Below are 18,984 nucleotides of genomic sequence, written 5' to 3'. Positions count from 1 at the left end.
GTATAGCCTTCCATGACCATATCCCAGAGATCTGGGTCAGTGCCAAGGAAATAACTTTCGATTCTATCTTTCCAGTACTCAAACTTTTCACCATCAAAGACTGGTGCTCTGAGTTGGTTGTTGTTGTTGTTGTTGTTGTTGTCAGCGGAAGTATTGGCTTGGGCCATCGTTGTTTTTCACACTAGGTTCTGGATCACTGATCACTGTTAAGTGTTTAAATCAGAACCGGAGCTCTGATGCCAATTGAAGGTGCGAAAAACACTAGAAGGGGGGGTTGAATAGAGTTTTTAAACAAAATCTTCCCCTTTTGAAGTTTTGACAAACTTAGAGATAAGAACTAGGTGCTGAAGAATATGAAGTAGAGCACGCAAGTATTTTATCCTGGTTCACTTGAGATAAAAGCTCAAGCTAATCCAGTCCACCCGTGAAGGTGATTTCTTCCTTCTTCTGATGAAGGCAATTCACTAAAATCAATGAGAGTTACAACTGCACTTGCAACCTGCTAAGTGACTAACAATACACTGATTTTCTCACTAGTATACTCTCAAGAAGCTGATCTACTGATCCTCTCAAGACTAGCTAAACACTGAATCAAACTTGATTCAGTCCTCTCAAGATCCGACCAACCTTGGTCTCTTAAGGAACTTTACAATGTGTTTGTAAATGGTTTTGGGTTTACAAGAAATGCTTCTGATAAGCTAATGGTAAACTCAGATGTTTAAGAACAATGAAGAAATATTGCTAAGTGATCGGTTAGAATGAATTCAGAAATATCAGCAAAGTTTCTTAGCTTCTTTCTTCTATCTTCAGCCCTTATATACTCCAAGGCATATGGTGTAGCCGTTGCTAGGGTTTTGCCCGTTGGAGTGGCAATCTTGTAATATTAGACTGCTAGGCTGAACGAGGTAGGTGGCGGACAGGCTGAGACTGTACGATGTGTACTATGACAGCGACCTGTCCTTTCTCCAGCTGACTTATGATCTGGAGTGCTTCAGATGGACGTTGGTGAAGCTACTGATCAGAGTCAGACGGAAGCTTGGATCCTCTAACCTTGCAACTTCTGCTTCTTAACAAGTTCCTCAGAACTTCTGAACGTCAGAGCTAGAATAGCTTGGGTCTTCAGAGCCAACTTCTTGTAGGTCTTCAGAACTTGAGTCTTCTACTTTCAGGACCGTTCCTTCTGGAACATCTGGTCTTCAGAACTTCAGAACTTCTGACTCCGGTTCTACAGTACCTCTTGAGAGCTTCTATCTTCAGAACTTCTGAAGGATTTGCCACTGTTCTGAACGGACATGATAAGCTTTAGAGCTCTCTTTTTGGTAACCCTTGGTTCTTCTTCTTCTGATGGAATCGGCTTGGGTCAGAATCAGAATCTGTTTGTCACAACTCATAAAGACAAACGTTAGAGTACCATAATTGTTCATCCTCAAAAACCATAATTGTAATCATCAAAATATAGAGATGCAACCACTGATCAAATCTTGATCTTACAGGTATCAAGTGACAATTACAAATGGAGGGTTGTGCTAATACAACTGAATGCAATAAAGAGAAGAAAAAAATTAGAGAGGGGATCAGAATTAGAAATGGTGATTAACTTATTGAGAATAACTAACATAAAATTCAGTATCACACAACACTCTTCGCAGGGAAGCTGATTATTAAAAAATAGTGGAAATTCAAATGGAGCTACTCATCTTGGAAAATAATAAAAATAACATAAAATTCAATAAGAAAACAAATAAAATGAATATCAATTATGAATCAAACATTAAAAAACCAGCAACTTCATAAGAGGAAGAAATATTTCATTTGTATATTCCCTCTCCCAGTTAGTTTTACTTCACAAGAGCTACTAGAAAATATTTCATTTGTACAAGTCTTGATACCCAAAATATTCTCTCTCCCAGTTAGTTTTACTTATAATTTTTTTTGTTTTTTTTTTGAAACATGCCTGCAATTCAATTAAACTTGGACTGACATAGAAGGAAAAATATCTGCAGAAACAAGGTCATTGGCTTCGGAAGGAACCTCCTCATTCCACACTAAATCGGGGAAAGAGGAAGCTTTCCTAGCAAGAAAATCCGTTATTGAGTTGCCAGAACGACGAACAAAAGATAAAGACATTACATTAGAAAAACTACGAAGGGAAAAACAGTCCCGGATAATAGAAACTAAGTAGGAAGCACCATCTGGAGGCTTCAACCACCTCTGAAACAACTGAAGGTTGTCCGTCTCAAAACACACCCATCGAAGCGTTGTGGCCTCCGCCAACACCGGTGAGGAAACCAACACCGGGTAGCTAGCAGCGGCGGCAAGGACCTGGCCCTCGTCATCACTGGCAACCATGCCAAGCCAGCCATGGAAGATTGCCGAAAAGATGCGTCCACGTTAATCTTTATTATACCTGCTTCCGGCCGCTGCCCTTATAATTGAGTGCTCACTTGTGTTTTTCAAATATCTTAATAGGATTGTACTTACATAATTTTGTAAGTACGAGATGAGAAAATATTAATATTTGTATATAGTCTTTTTTTTTTTATTTTGTAATCAAATTTCACATAAAAAAATCACATGGGAAGGAATCTTTTAAATGAAAATAATTTTAATGTTAGAACTAATTGAAAAACAATATTTAATATGATTTTAATTTGTTTTATAATTATTTACCAATTTTTTAGAAGTGTGTGTATATAAAAGTATTTATTTATTTTTCGATGAAGAAAAAAAAGTAATTACTAATTTCTTAAGTAGATTGTTTTCTTTATCAATTGTAAGAAAAAATCTTCCAACAGTGCATGAGTAAAACATGACATCAAATCGGCAATGGAGCTAACGTATTTTAAAACTCACCGTGCAACGACAGGCATAAACAATTTTCTTCATAGGTGTAAATCTAAGCAGTGTTATTAAACTCAGCTCGGACCGGCCGGTTGAACCGGTTCGATCGTGAGCCGGTCACCTCACCGGTTCGAGCCGAGCATTGGATCGGATGTGTATACGAACCGGAATGAACTGCAACAACCCGGCCGGTTTTGACATAAAACCGGTGACTCGGCTATTATTGGTTGAACCGGTCGTCACCACTACCGTTTTCAGATCTAGAAAAAAAATAAAGAAGACACAGATTGAGGATAAATTCATCTTCCTCTTCACGATTCTGCAATCACTGGATCCTCTCATAGCCTTCCCTCTTCGTGGTGGTCATACCGTCATCTTTCTTCGACACGTTGATGTTCCCAAATACGTTGCTTCTTACCGCAAGAAGCAACTCAAATTCAAAGAAAAGGAAAGACGAAGAGAGTTGTTCAGTTGTGCATGTGTGTGCTTTTGTGTGCATGTGTGTGCTGCGGCTGCTCATTAGAAGGAAGAAGCAATGTGATAATTAGGTTTTCTACTAAAACTAGGTTAGATTTTTAAAATGGGCTTAAGTGACAAAAAGTAAAAACTGGGCCTTCTTTTGCCAAATCCGTAAATCTTACAAATTGATAGTGGTAAAGCCTATGGCTATAAGAATATGATTTCTGCCCTATTTTATAACAAATAAAAATCCTATATAATAATTACAAATTTGATTATATATTTATTTCAATTATTTTTGGCATTTCGTTGATTGGTTAATTAGGTACTTTTGTGTGTATAATAGTGATTTTAATTTTGGAAATAAAGTAATGAAACAATAGTAGTTAGAGTTATAATTTTTTTTTAAATTTTTTTAATATAAACCGAGTCAAGCAATCGAACCAATGACTCAGTGGTTGAACCATTGACTCATTGACCCAGTGCCTCGACCGAGTCGATCACCGGTCCGAGTCTGATAACACTGAATCTAAGTATTTTGAAAGCTTTCATCCTTATTATGATAAATATTTTTTTTCAATTTTTTTCTTTGTTTATAAGTAATGAATTGACTGATATATACAACACAATAGTAAACTTCGCCGTGCAACTATGGTGGTTTTCATCTTAGAATCTTTTCCCTTTTATCCACTGAAGATTAAATCAGCTATTGTTTACTAGCCATCATTAAACCATCCATTGATATGTTTTCCATAATTTGAGAATTGATTTTGCAATCTTTTTATTAGTTATTCAACTGTACGAAATTCAATCTATGCAATAAGGGTTTCAATTTAAGATTTTATGTCCACTTTGCTCATCATTTCCGACTATTCTATTTCATTTGTTGTTTATTATATTTTTAATAATCAAGGAATTGATTGATGTATCAAATACAATAGACATATTCTCCGGGTAAAAAATACTAGTTCCTCATTATTTGAGAATTTATTTATTCATTCGGCTTTTCAGAAGATAAAAGATTTAGGAGGAAGCATACCAAAAATTAAAAAGCTAGATAAACGCACCGAAAGCAATCAGCTGCAAGAGGAAGCATACAAAAAATTCAACCACATTAGATTTCTGGTTCGAAGAAGATTAAAAAGAAGGGAAAAACTTAAGTCCAGTACTAATTATGCTGTTGGTACTGTTTTCCAACCAAATCATGACACCCGTATCTTTCAACACCATATCTGGAGAAAAACTTCACGTTTTCCTCTTTCCCTAACCATTCATATCCAACCCCTCGGCCCTCACAACATTCGACCTTTCTTGGCCCTCTTCCGCCATTGTCAACGTTGAAGCTTCCATCCTTGACGCTACGACATGGATGGCCAAGCCTCCTCGGCATTGCGGTGGTGTAGAGCAAGAGCTTGGTGACAGTGGTAGGACTCTGAAATCATGGTGGAGTAGAGAATCAATTTCACAATTTCAACCTGCATCATTGCAATTTCTTCCTACATATCCCTCGTTTGCGTTCATTGTGGCTGGGATTTTGAAATTTTACATTTTCATTTCCAAGGTGAGTCTCACTAGTCGCTCCAGAGCCATGCTTCATGCTTGTGTAGAAATATAGAGAAGCAACAGAGTCCAACATGATGTTCTCGCCAATAGCTTAACTTGTGATGGGTTTTTATTGTCTTTAAAATGGAGCAAAACTCATCACAGGAGAGAGGATATATGTTAAATCTTCCATGGAAACGGAAAGGAAAATTGGAGGCACCAGAAATAAAAGAGCCACTGAAAAAAGTTAATGGGGTGTCCACGTGTAGTTATTTGATTGAAGAATAGTACCAACAGCACATATCGTACTGCATATAAGTTTCCCTAAAAAGAAACAAGTAAAAGCAACTGAGCTTTTTCCTGCTAAATTGGTTAAACCATTTCGAAGACCACATTTTTCAGAACGACCGTTGACAAAGTGAGGAACATTAAACATGGATTTAGAAAGATATATGGAAAACAAAAAAGTTATAAAATAACACATTTAAAATATAAATTAGCACAAACAATGGCATGCCAATAAATATGTACAAATAGAATGGTCTCCCATTCCTGCCCTTATTGCTACGAGAGCTAAGCCCTATAAATTTTCTTCACCGGTTAGCTAATTTGAATGGAAGGCAGTGTAACTTTTTCTCACCTCCACATTGATATTTTACCTTTGCTACAATGGACAAATCATCATTGTAACTAGATAACACATTGAGCATGGTTCTCCAAAATGACATTGCCGAGTTAACTTCTGAGCACCACCATATCACTTGATCCAAAGCAGTGCTTAAAAATATATCTAAGTTACAAACAAGCAAACTCTGAATGCCACCTGACCAAAGCAACAATTGCTGCAATAATGGACCCCAGATCAACTCCAGCGGCTTTAAGACTGAACATCTGAAATATACAGCTTATCAAAAAAGCATGCAATAAAAGAGAGAATTCAAAACTCCCATCCAAGATACAAGCCCATGTTACAATTATTTGCACAAACAGATGCAAACTTCTTTTGAGAATTCCACCTGAGGCAGTTTAAAGCACACTCCCCTCATTTACATTGTATGCGCATCAAGAAAACAAAACTGATATTTCAAGTGTCTGGGCTTGTGTCCAACCAAATTCATGACTCTTAATGTATGAATGAAAATTCTTAAAAAGGATGGACAACTACGAAAAACAGTTTTTTCAGTAGAGAAAAAATGTGCAACAAACTTTACCTCCGTTATGTTTCATAGTTGAAAATGACATAGTTAGTTTAACCCCTTCTGTCATGCATGTGAGGAAATGAAGAGTGGGAAAGTGGCCTTTGGACAAATGGGTGGTTTAAGAGATGAGCAGCAGTAGGCCGATCATCTGGATTAACTTGAAGGCACTGCAGGACAAAATCCTGTGCATCTCTTGAAAGAGAATCAGGAATAAGAGGTCGCTCACCTTTACCAATTCTAAATAAGGCCTGCATCTGCAGTTACAGAAGATCAATCAAGCTCAAAAAGTCATTAACCAGCAGTAATGCAATTTTCCCAATCATAGATACATTAAATGAAAAAATATCGACTGTGTATAAAATAAAACTAAAGAATCAACCAACATATCTACCCAATATGAATCAAAGAACATGGACAACGAACAAAATCCATGAGTTAATTAAATAAAAAAATTAGCACAAACACATGTTTATTATTTTTTTTTAGAAAGCAAAAATTATATTTGATAAAAAAGGAGGACAAGGTAACAAACTCCTCAAGAAAGAGAAAAGTTAGCGCACCCACCTCTAAAAAAGAGAGGGATCAAGGAAGCTAAAAAGCCTACCCACAAAAAAGAGGGCTATCTTCACAAGCCAAGCGAATATACAACACCCTAACCAAAATAAAACCAAAGAGCCCTATACAACACATATTTATTATATGACCTGCCAATGATTAATCATTGATACCGAAAAGAGAAACAAAATTAAGGGCTTCATAATCACTCTCATATGACCTGCTAATGATAATGATAGTAAAAATGGCAATAATATGAAACATACCGGTTCCATATTGGAGTATGGAATTTGGCGTGTTAGCATTTCCAGCACAGTGCATCCTAGACTCCACATATCAGCTGGAAGCCCATAACCTTTGTTCTTTCCTTTCACAACCTGCATATTCAAGATTAATAATTGTTAGAATAGAAACTTGTTCTTCAAATGTGCATTCTCAAAAACTCTAGCAAAATGTTGTTGCTATATCTAGTCTCGAGACAGAATATCGTGTTATGGCCCAACAAGTGAACTTGTGTAGCAAAAACAGTTTGCAACTTCAACTAGGAGACGACAAGAGCATGAAAATAATTTGTGATAATCAAGCAGCTCTCACTATAGCTTCCAACCCAGTTTTTGATAGAAGGACTAAAGACATAGAAACTGTCCACCATTTTATTAGAGAAAAGGTTCTTTCAAGAGAAATAATTGGTTTTGTCAACTCCAATGACCAGTTAGAAGATATATTTAATAAATCTCTCAAGGGTCCTGGGGTTAAATTTATTTGTAGCCAGTTTGGTCATAGGAAAGTGTTGGAATAGAAACTCATTATACACATGCTCTGTATCTATAGTGTATAGGAACTTGCGATTGGCAAATAGTGTTTGTATTTAGTGATTATTGATTAATTACCGATCATGAAAACAGAACAGCTGTGTGCTGTACTACTGTTAAATACACACACTTCTCAAAGACCCTAGTTAGTTTCACTATTTACAATAATCAATAGCTATGCTATCAAGAAACCAGAGTATAAAACACCAAAACAGGAAGAAAAAAATTAGGAAGTTTACGGTTTCTAGTTTCAAAAGCACCAAATAGATACATAGACACAATACACTGTCTCCCTCTCAGACGTGGCCCTTGAGTTCATTTGCTTTTGGTTTGATATGGTATGAACCGTTTTTCCAATTGGCCGATACCCGGTTATAAGTTCACAGCAAAGAATTCTTGAAACAAAACATGCATAACCACTACACCTATCAATAATTATTCCAGCTGTGCATTACATCGATCAAGCCTCATGGCAAATAAATGGGACAAAGCAAGAGAGGTAAAAATTCAAAACTTTTCTTTGTTTCAGCTTCTCTAATAACTCCATTAATAAAGTGTAATAAGGTCTAATTTCACATATAGTTTTTTAGCATTGTGGCATTCTAATAATTTCCTTGGGTTCTAGGTGAGGACCGCTACAAACTTCAAGAACTTCAAGATAAGGAAAAGCATTTAAAGTTTTAGACCAGTACCACATTAAATGTATACAGTTTATGATAAATGTGACAATTCTAATTTAACGTGTTCAGTCCATAGCTAAAGAAGAGCAGAAACTCAAGCTAGAGTCATACATCCAGCTATTTAAACAATTACTGTTAACGAAATCATGCAGAAGTTAGAACCATGTACACATCATCAATAAATTTGAACACTAGAACCATTATCCATTCAGAAGTTAAGATTGAAGGCAAACCTCAGGGGCCATCCAGAATGCTGTCCCCTTGCATGATTTAATGTCATTTAATTTTGTTGCCTGAATAAAAATTCACAAAGCATTGTCAGAAAATGGAAATAGTAAGCAATTGAACATTAATCAGATATCTATAACTGAAATAAATATATTTGAGAGTTGCAAGAAGCACTAGAAAGAGATATATAACCTGAGGAATACCTTTGCTAATCCAAAGTCTGCAAGCTTGACAGATCCATTTGCATCCACCAATATATTTGCACACTTAATATCCCTTAAATTGGGGGAATGAAATTAGATTATATTTAGAATGTTTACACCAACCTAACTACTAACAGATACAGGAATACAGAAAATGGGATATTAAAGAAATCATAAGCTTAACCCAAAGAAGAAAATTCTACCAATTAAATTTTCCCACAAAGCAAACCTCACATGTATTGCAACTATTCAGCCTCTAACCCTTACATTAGGAAATTCACATTCAAAGCTCAAAGTAATCCATCTCGAAAAATCTAATAGGTCATCCATAAATACTATAAAACATATTAGCATCAAAAGGTGTTTGTTTGGGCCTTTGGGGCAAGAAAAGAACAACAACGACAATAAATGGATGACAAAAGTTACACCGCCTTCCATTCAAAACAAAATGAAGTTATATTACCCAATAAAAAAAAGAACACAGCCAAACAAAAAGAAGAAAAGATAAAACAAACACCACAAGTTATTTACAAAGAATATTTTTATTCCAATTATGAGACAGCAAACAGAAGTGAAATCTTAACAAAGAATATTGCATTGTTGTTGATATAAAATGTTATGTTGGATGAATGGTGATTACACCAGACATAATAGGAATAGGAATAGGAATAGGAATATAACCATTACAGAGAAAGAGCGTAAAGTCTCGATTTAAGTGATTTAGGCATGTGACAAGAAGATCTGTAAAAACAACTATTAGAAGGTTGGACCAGATGGAGGATAGTCAAACATTTAAAGCTAGGAAACCAAGAAAACAAAGTCAAACAATTAGGAGAGATTTAGAGGTAAATGATCTATCTTTAGACTTGATACATGACAAGAAATTATAGCCTTGCGTGATTTATATAGCCAAACCCCGACTAGTGAGAAAAGAATATGTTGATATGATTACAATGTAAGCAAAAGTTAAAGTGTTCAATTGAAGCAAGAATCATAATAGGACTCATGAAAAAGAAAGCAAACCATATAATACAAGATCAGGATTACCAGAGGAAAGAAGTAAACATAAATTCATACATAAAGGAAAACAAAAAGAGATCAAAATTGAAATAAAATCTGGAATACCTGTGAATCACATTTTGCTCATGAAGATACTTCAAACCAAGCAGAATCTGTCTTGTATAACCAGATACTTGGGAATCTCGAAGAGTATACCTTTGATAGAGGCTTCTAAGGGAACCTTTAGTTATAAGCTCAAGAAAGATATACAGCTTTGATTCATCCTGCATATTTATCGAGAAAAGTGTAGAGTACAAAATGTCAAAATCTCATTTTGAATCATGAACATGATCTCTTAGATTACAAATATAGACAGTGAACCCACCTCCCTTAATTAAGACATTTAAAATGATTTTAATAAGAGAAATTTCCTCCAAAAATAGTTCAGTACCTGGTGTTCTAATTTGATACATTACTAGCAGTGTTATGAATCCTTTGTAATTGTTGTACAAACATTATACTACATTTCATGGCCTATGAAGACATCATGTCCTGACTTTACTACATACATTCTGCTAGTATTGAAGATATTGTAAAAAGTTTGAGATGCATAAGGACCTATAAGTAACGTTAGACGTAATCTGCAATGGCAATTTCCATTTTCAACACAAATTCCACAGTAGAATAAACAAGAAAATATCAAATTGAACATAAAAGTGGACAAGACAAGACACAAGACAATATGGAGTCAACAACGGCAAACAATAAATAAAAGATCAAATTGACCATATAAGGAAAAGAAAAGGCAGGACAAGATAACAAGACAAGAAGAAATTACCATTTCAGTGCCATAGTATTGCACTATATTTTCATGTTCAAATCGACTCAAAAGTGCAATTTCCTGAGAGAGAAGAGAAAGTAAAACGTAAGAAGTTAACAATATAAGAAACATAAAGGAGGCAGTAAACCTCACAAATGGTTCAACTTATTGAACACAATATCAAAATATTTGTACAAGAAAACTTTATTTTTCACCAAAGAATACTCATCATTGGAAAAGCCAATTATAATAACTGATAGAGCAATAAAAGTGAAAGCACCTGCTCCAGTTGAAAGACACTTTGTTTTCCCTGACTCCCTTGATCAAGCAGTGAAACTTCTTTGACAGCAAAAAAGAATCCATCGCTGCAGTGATTCAGAAAATATAAATAACATTTTAGTAGTTATCGCTTATAAGTTACAACATAAAATAGATTACCATCAGTGCAATCATCACACTGAGTAAATCTTTGCTCTTGAGCTTTTTTTATAGGAAGAAAACCAAAAGAAGCAACTACTCTAATGATGATTATTTATGCCCTAACCAGTAACCCCCTACTGCAAGCAGCTCACAAAGATGACAAATTTGACATGATCTTCTGAGATTTGTTTTGTTTGGACAAAAAAACTGGAATTAAACAGTAATTTCAGGACACTTGCTCATGCAATTTACAGCTTCCTGACCTCATTAAATTTTTCTAAATTTCTCATGAACTATAAAAATACATATTTATTGGCTATTCAACTAGAAGCCTGTATGTATCACAGCATCAATTTCATGTAGTGGCAACCTAATTACCATTCAATTAAGGAGAAACATGAATGTAATCGAAAGTTCAAAACTCAAATAATTACCTTATCAGGATGAACACTTGCATAATTACAGTTCAGAAATCATTTTCATCAATAAAAGGCTTATAGCAAAGTTTATTAAAACCGCACATTAGACGGACAACTTGGGGGCAAACAACTACCAAAGCTTCATAAGAATCTAGTAAATTCAGCAAAAATATTAATACTAATAAAATAAATAAAGCAACAGAAAGGTCACACACCCTTCAAAACTACGGTTTTCATCCAACATAAAAATGTACAACACTGGACATAGTTTTGAAAACTAATAACATGGGTAAACAAGGAAATAACAATCTGATGAAATGGAAACAATCTATTATATGAAAGGAAAGCAATGGAACTTTTTTAGTTTCAAAAACCCGTGTTCTCCTATAATGGCCAAGAGCTAAACTGTTTTAAAAGGAAAATAAATGAAATAATTGAAAATATTATCCACTGTGCTGCAAAATATTTTCTGAGCCCCTATCACCAAATGCGCACACACACCCTTCATTCATAGTTCATCACACAAAATCTGCACCAATAGATTTAAAGCCATAGCAATACCAAAGGCTTGCTTATTTAATTTTCATATCCAAATTCCAAACCCTCCCAGCAACATTCTTAAACTAACCTTCCTAGTCATAATTTCCTCAACTACCAAAGCATTAACCCCATCACTAATCCTAACCCGCTATCCTTCAGAATTTTCAAATGGAACTTTCCTAAACGGCATATAATACAATTTATTTTCTATAGTTTCTAGATCTACTCATCTACCATGAAATGAAAACATTATGCAACAAAGAAGCACAACCAGAAATGGGGAGCAACAAACAAACAAATATGCTAAAAAGTGATAAGGTGAAAGCAATTGATTACACTTACTCAGAAATTCCTTCATAGACAGACCCAAACGAGCCACCCCCCAGGAACTCGCCCTTTTGCCAGCAACCGGTGGTAATAACACGCTTGATTCTCGTGTTAGGAGACACATCCGTGCTAGAAGAATCACCTTCATTCGACGTGGTAAACGAACTCGATTCCGAAAGCCCAGCATCAATCTCCGCAATCCTCTCTGCATCACCCACCCCCTGTTCCTCTTCCCTCTTCGGACTGACACTACCAACCTCCCCTCCTCCTTCTTCCTCCGCTCTTCCTCCTTCTTCCTCCACTCTTCCTCCTTCTTCCTCACAAACCCCTTCACCTACCGGAGCCAATTCCCTAAAGAGGTCCCAAGTGGAACACGCGTGGTGGTCAACAACCGGAACCCTCACCCCCGGCGGCGGCTTAAGCATCGGAGGACGAACCCCATTGATTCCCCCACCACCACCACCACTCTCACCGCAGCACCCGGTAGTCTCAGTAGCCTCATCCCTAACCCTATCCCTAACTCCCTCTACACAATTCTCACTCAATTCACCTCCCTCCACCGCGTTCCGCACCTCTTCCACCTTCTCCTGAAGATCGAGCTCGTTCAGCTTCAACCTCGGAAGAATATCCGACGACGACCGAACCTTCATAGCCTCCCACGCCGCCGCGGGAATCGCGAAATCCTCCGGCCCGGACAACCCCAAACTCTTGCAAATCCGATCAAACTCGCCTTCAATTCCTTCAATCCGGAAGCTAGTCCGGTCGTGAAGCTCCATGGAACGAGTATACAGCGAGCCGGAGGAGTCATCAAGCGAGGAAGACGACGATCCAGCATCGTATTCAAAGTACTTGAGTGCATTACGGCGCTCGAGCTTGGGTTTCCGTCGGAGCTTCTTTGAATCCATGGCGGCGGTGGCGGTGGCGGCGGTGGTCTTCTTCCTATTGCCGAAAATCCGATGCATAGAGAAGTAAACCTAAATCCATCTAAGAAACTGTAACAGAAATATATAGATAGATAGATAGCTTTGAGAAGTTTCGAGATGGTTTTGAAATTGAAGAACAGTAGAAGGAGATTTTATACGCTTCTTCTCTCACTCTCTGCTTCGGTTATTTGACGAGAGAGAAAGTAAACGGAGGTGAGCAGAGATTGAAGGAAGGAGGAGAGAACAAAAAGGGAAAGGTGAAGAAAGACTGCACGAAGAGGAGACTGGTAAACGCCTTTGAACAAGAACCAGAAAAAACGCGGTGCCACATCGACACATCACTCGGGTTGCTCTCGTGGATTTTTTTATTTTTATATTTATCTACGTGGATTTTCTTTTTTTTTTCCTTTGAAATATATATAAGAAGAGTGTTAAGTATCAAGTCAACACACACTCTGCTTTCAAGAAAAAAAAACACACACACTTTAATCTTTTGTTTGGGTGAGACGAGAAAGAAAGAAGAGAGAATACGAGAAGAGGAAAAAAAATATTAGATTTTAGGCATATATATGTTTTAGGTTCTTGACTTTGTAAGAAGATTGGTCTCTGACTTTCAAATCATTTGGTAAAAACATTTCAATTGTTTAGGTGTCATCAATTTGATCAATCAAAGGTCTGTTTGGCGAGACTGGCCAGCTAAGAGTGACCACGTGTGATAGATCTCGCATGGGGTCTCTCTGAGTGGTGTAGGCAGTGGCGGATTCAGGACCCCCTGACCAAGGGGTTCAAATTTTTCACATGAAAACATCGATAAAAATATAATTAAAAACAACTTTAATATGTTTATACATAAGAAATTATACAAGTCATAGTTGTTATCTACGTGATTTCATATTATGAAATCGTTGAACAATTTACACTAGCAGTAGCGATCCTTTTCTCCCCTCAATCAAAGGAAAACTGAATAAAGTTAAATCTTACATAAGACTTGCAGAAATATATAAAAACGACTTTCTCTTATCATTTTACTTACTAACGGAAATAGCAGCCCAAATAAATAAAAACAGAGGAAAAAATACTTATCATTTGAAATTTTATATCTGCAAATATTTATGTATATATGCACATGTATATGTATGTATGATTCATTAATATTTATGTATATATGCACATGCAAAATATCTTAGTTTAAATTGACCAACTGAGGTGAGAAATCTAAACTGAAAACACCAGAAAAATATATTTTTCTCATCGAACGTTTCCAATTCAGTAAAGATTAGATAAATGAATAATTCGATTGTCTTCAAGAATTAAGTATCTAAATCGAAACAGAAAAATTAAACAAAGGAAGCATAATTTGAGATTGAACTATTTTGCAGACGATGATTCTGATTGCAGTTCTCACATCTCAGTTGAGTGGGACTTAGGGCAGCGAGAGAAAGAGGGTGAGTGGCTGAGTGCGCGTGTGTGTGAGAGAGTGAGAGGAGTAAGTGATGGTAAGTCTTTAGTGCAAATAGGTGTAAAACTTGATCTACTAGTATAATTTAAAAATTTCAGGGGGGTCAAAAAATATATTATATAGGAGTGTAAGTGCAAAAAAAATTTGTTCAGGGGGTTCATCTGAACCCCCTCCCTCACTTCCAAGTAGATCCGCCCATGGGTGTAGGCATAGGGTCTTTGGGCGGGTGTTTGTGGGGTTTCTTAGAGGATTTTGGGAGGGTCTTTCTTATATTGGTTGTGGGTTTTGTTAGTTTTTTTGTTGGTTGGAATACTATACTAATGTTAATGTTGAGAGATATTGTTTTTCAAATATATATATATCTACGTTGTCACTCATCAACTAACTAGATTCGCTTGACAGGTCAAAATTGATGACATGTAAGCCGTTAGACCAAATTTGATTAAAAAAATATTGTCATGGATGACATTCAAATGATTTAAAAGTTAATAACTCAATTTAATTCATCTTACAAAATCAATGACCGTAAGCTTATTTAATCCTAGATTTTATAGGTTTTTCACTATGATAAAAAAATCCATTACTTTTGTATAAAAAGACATTTTTATCAATTGACATGATTTAACGACATTCTTACTTTCTTTAAACTTGCATCATGTCAAAATGTTTTTTCTTTGAACTTGTCGAACATAAAACTTTGATTACAATATACATCTTATTCAAATGATTTGGATTGTTTGTATTTAATAATTTGTGATATTTAGACTTGGTTTTAAACAGTGATAATTCGTGATTGTGGTGTTTCATGCAACACCCCAAACTTATTATCCAATTAACTAGCTAGTTGTTCTAGCTAAAAGACTATTTTTTCCCAAAACAAAAGAAAACAAACATGGAAACAATATTAGTTGCTAGTCAACATATATAGTCCCACCACTATATATATTACATTCATATCGAGTTTTACACTAAACAGTTACAATACTAGTTAAAAGTTCTACACTAAACAATCGTAATTGTGTCATACTATGGTAGCTGGACTTCCTCCTATAACCATAATATGTAAGATGAATTAAATCGTAATTGTGTCATACTATGGAAACAATCGTAATTGTGTCAAAGACAAAACTGATACAAGATGAATTCGGGAATGACATTGAGTGTTAAATGTTTTTTCAATGAGGATAACATAAAAGGCTAGTGAATATTGTCGGATACAACTAAATGGAAGAAGACCAACTAGAGAATAGAAAACAATGATAAATGGAAGATCTTACAGTTATTGATAATAGCAAAGTGATGGAGAATTAGAGTTGAGGGAAGTAGTCGCCGTTGAGGGAAGTAGTCGCCGCTGGTGAGCTCATAGCTAGCCAAGCTTGGGCAAATGTCTCATACATCACACCTTCAGAAGAAAAATGGAGTGATGATTGATCCAATGGATATTAACCGGTTGATATGACTGTCACTTCAATTAATAATCCTCAACATGGGAGCATTAAATCCTCCATGACCATCACTTCATGCTTTATAAAGGTAAATTACCCAATAATTTCCAACTCACTCCTTATACAGGTACACATCAAGGGGTATTTGAGATATGTCTTCTTCACGATGTATGAGTGATTGAACATCAAAGTTCATGCAGGTACCTCACCTGATGGGCTGTAGAAGCTCTCTTGTTCGATTAAGCAACACATAAGTCTCCTTAAATAGGCTTAATAACTCCATAGGCCCCTGAAATTGTACCCCGTATGAAAATAAGTCCCTGAATTTTTTTTTTCCGATTCCCGGTCCCTAGAAAAATTTGTTTGATCAAAATAAGTCCCTGAGCGTGTATACGCCGGAGAAGACGGTGGTTGACGACGGCGGTCAGGGCGGCGCTGCGACCGGGGTGTTGGGCCGGCTTCGTCTCGTCCTCAGGAACTCAGTGGTTGTAAGGCCCAAGTTTTAACGTTTTGGATAAGTGAATAAAATAAAAGAGTTATTTGATTAAGATAAATTTGGGAAAGAAAAAGGTTCAGGAAAAGTCCAAGAATTTATCGAAAAACCGAAAGAGTTATAGCACGACTAACATACGCTTAATCCTAGGTCAAAGGTATTAGTGAATAGTTAATTTACGCTTTAGGACACGATGGAAACTAATTCCAAAAATCCTCAGAGAAATGTTAGAACTTCTCTTTTCCGTCCTTAAACAATCATTTCGATGCGAAATTCTGGAAAGTACGAACGTCAAATTCCAATTCTCGGAAGTTTGCCGAAACGGAATCCCTGATAGTTCGAGAAACCTAAGATCGACAGACGATGAAGACTTTTTCTATTCGGAGCTGCAAATGAAGATTCCACCCGCGTTCTCCTACTTCTCTCATCATTCCTAATCTTTCTTCAGAAGGAAGTTTTCTCATCCGACGATCACTGCAAAAAGTAGTTTTTCGGGATAAACCGACTTACACCGACTTATGCCGATTTTGGATCTTTTGGTTTAATTCCAAGAATCCTGTTTTGAGTTCTGGAATTCTGTCGCCAGAACCTATCTTAGAATGCGCAGAGGAACGCGCAGGAAAAATCGGAATCGCAAAAAAATCATTTTTCCGTTTTTTCCAAAACCTATAAATAGCTTGAAAAATTAGATTTTTTGCAAAAAAACTCATTTTCCCCACCCCCAAAACCGCGAGTTCCTAGAGAGAGAGAGAGATCCAGATCTTCGTCGTTTCTTGCCCGTTTGCTTCACCGATCGTCACTAATCGAAGACCTCGAGGTAGGTAATCTATACTCTCCTTCGAATCGTCGTTTCTGTCCATTTCTCCTGCGACTTTCTGAGTTCAAAATTTTGAGGTTTTTGAAAAACTGTTCAAATCAGCTGATTTCAGCGTCTAAACTTCTTCCCTGCATGCTCCTGAGCGTGTTCTGCGGATTAGATTTTGTCAAATGTCGACGAAATGCCGCCGGGATCAATTTCTACCCTAAATACCCATTTTTCGGCAAAGTCGCAACCTTTACGCTCTAATCTATCGACTTGGCTTAGTGCTAGTAGGATTTGTCGTCATAAACGTCGTTGTGGACGTCCCCATCCAATTTGTTTTTCAAAAATCCAATTTTGAAATTCTGAGCTAAAAATAATGACCAAACTGCCCCTATATCAGTTTTCGATCCGAAAATTTTTCCGAGCTTAGAACCGTCTTAGTTACGGCTTATGTTAACCTAGGAACCAAGTTTGATCGAAGAAAAATCGACCCTCCCAATTAAGGAAAGTGGCCGAGAGCTATACCAAGGGGGGAGGAAATCCGACTTTTTCGAAAACTTGTCTTAACGCGTTAGATTGTCGTACCACAGAGTTTGTAATGTACCGTGTAACCCTAGGACTTATTGCTTGCTGAGTTTCTGACTCAATGTGTTGATTTCTGTGATTTTGGCTTAAGGTTCTTTTGAGGAGTTTCCTGGAGATCAAGGCGAGGAACGTGAAGGAGGTTGTGAGGAAAACGCTGGAGGAGTTACAAGTGAGGGCTACTCTCTGAATTACTAGATAATGCTTTAGGTGTCGATGAAATTCGACTTGATTTATGTGTTATGCACCTAATTGCTAAATGTCTGAAATGATTTCTGAGGCTTCGGCCGAACTTGTTGAGTACTTGATGCCATGATATTGTGTGCTAAATGATTCACATGCTATGTGCTACATGGTTAACTTAGGATGTGTTGGAATATGCTGTTTATGCCTATTGGTTGAGCTGTTTCATTGATGTTATTCCACTCGTGCCTATGTTTCTGGAAAGTGAGGATTACGGGCAAGTCATGCCGAATTTTTATGAGATTTTGAGAGAGTTTTGAAAGGACGAACGAAGTTCGGACCTTGTTATATTTTAATGGATCGAGACCTTCTCAGAAATTAATTGGGATTATGGGATCCCTGAAACTCATAGGAAGTATCATAAGACTAAACGAAATCTATTTTCTCAAAGAAAATTCATAAGACATTAATCAATCTCTAAACCCCTTGAACAAATGATGACAACATTTAGATAAGAGCTTAGAGCCTGAATATTAGTCTTGAAGATATGAGAAGTGTCGTCGAGTCCAAGTCTTGAGGAAACTTACAAGTTTCCGAGTATGCTTATACTCTTTCGCTCGATGAGCAGTTTATTGTTTGGCTATCTAAAGTTTAGCCGGAGACTATAAGTTTCCAAGTACTTCGGTACCTTTTCGCTCGTTGAGCAGGTTATTGTTTGGCTATCTAAAGTTTAGCCGGAGACTATAAGTTTCCAAGTACTTCGGTACCTTTTCGCTCGATGAGCAGTTTATTGATTGGCTATCTAAAGTTTAGCCGGGAACCATGAGTTCCCAAGTACATTCTTCTTCTTTTGATTAATTCATTTTGTCGCAGAATCGACGTTTGCCTTAGGGTAGGCTTTTTAGAGACAATAAGTTAGCTAGAACACGTGACGACGTGTCGAGTGAGGTCGGAGACGTTGTTTGGCTAACCACTTGCATTCATGCACTCATTTTGAGGTTAATACACGGCGGATTACCGGACCTCGGTGGATTCCAAAATGGTCATAAGACC

At 36.7% G+C, this 18,984-nt stretch overlaps 1 protein-coding gene across 1 annotated transcript; it reads right to left on the bottom strand.

Moving 5' to 3' along the window:
• Positions 1-5,310: 5,310 nt before the first annotated feature.
• Positions 5,311-13,259, bottom strand: LOC130734887 (mitogen-activated protein kinase kinase kinase 1-like). The gene is made up of 9 exons (XM_057587210.1): positions 12,060-13,259; positions 10,619-10,703; positions 10,357-10,419; positions 9,645-9,802; positions 8,520-8,592; positions 8,322-8,381; positions 6,863-6,973; positions 6,054-6,295; positions 5,311-5,733 (listed from the first exon to the last, which is right to left on the bottom strand). The coding sequence occupies exons 1-8, from the start codon at positions 13,004-13,006 to the stop codon at positions 6,092-6,094; spliced, it is 1,701 nt and encodes a 566-aa protein (XP_057443193.1). The 5' UTR covers positions 13,007-13,259; the 3' UTR covers positions 5,311-5,733; positions 6,054-6,091.
• Positions 13,260-18,984: the final 5,725 nt, after the last annotated feature.

The sequence above is a fragment of the Lotus japonicus genome, chromosome 1, assembly GCF_012489685.1.
Source record: "Lotus japonicus ecotype B-129 chromosome 1, LjGifu_v1.2".
In the NCBI taxonomy this organism is placed as follows: domain Eukaryota; kingdom Viridiplantae; phylum Streptophyta; class Magnoliopsida; order Fabales; family Fabaceae; genus Lotus; species Lotus japonicus.
This window is presented reverse-complemented; position numbering and strand designations above follow the sequence as displayed.

What these genes read in the sequence shown, in the direction of transcription:
- LOC130734887 (XM_057587210.1), bottom strand. Translation starts at nt 13,006, where the DNA reads ATGCATCGGATTTTCGGCAATAGGAAGAAGACCACCGCCGCCACCGCC. An exon ending in GAGCAAAATGTGATTCACAG is followed by an intron (nt 8,593 to 9,644) that starts GTATTCCAGATT and finishes CCCCAATTTAAG; the next exon opens with GGATATTAAGTGTGCAAATA. An exon ending in CATTCTGGATGGCCCCTGAG is followed by an intron (nt 6,974 to 8,321) that starts GTTTGCCTTCAA and finishes TTGAATATGCAG; the next exon opens with GTTGTGAAAGGAAAGAACAA.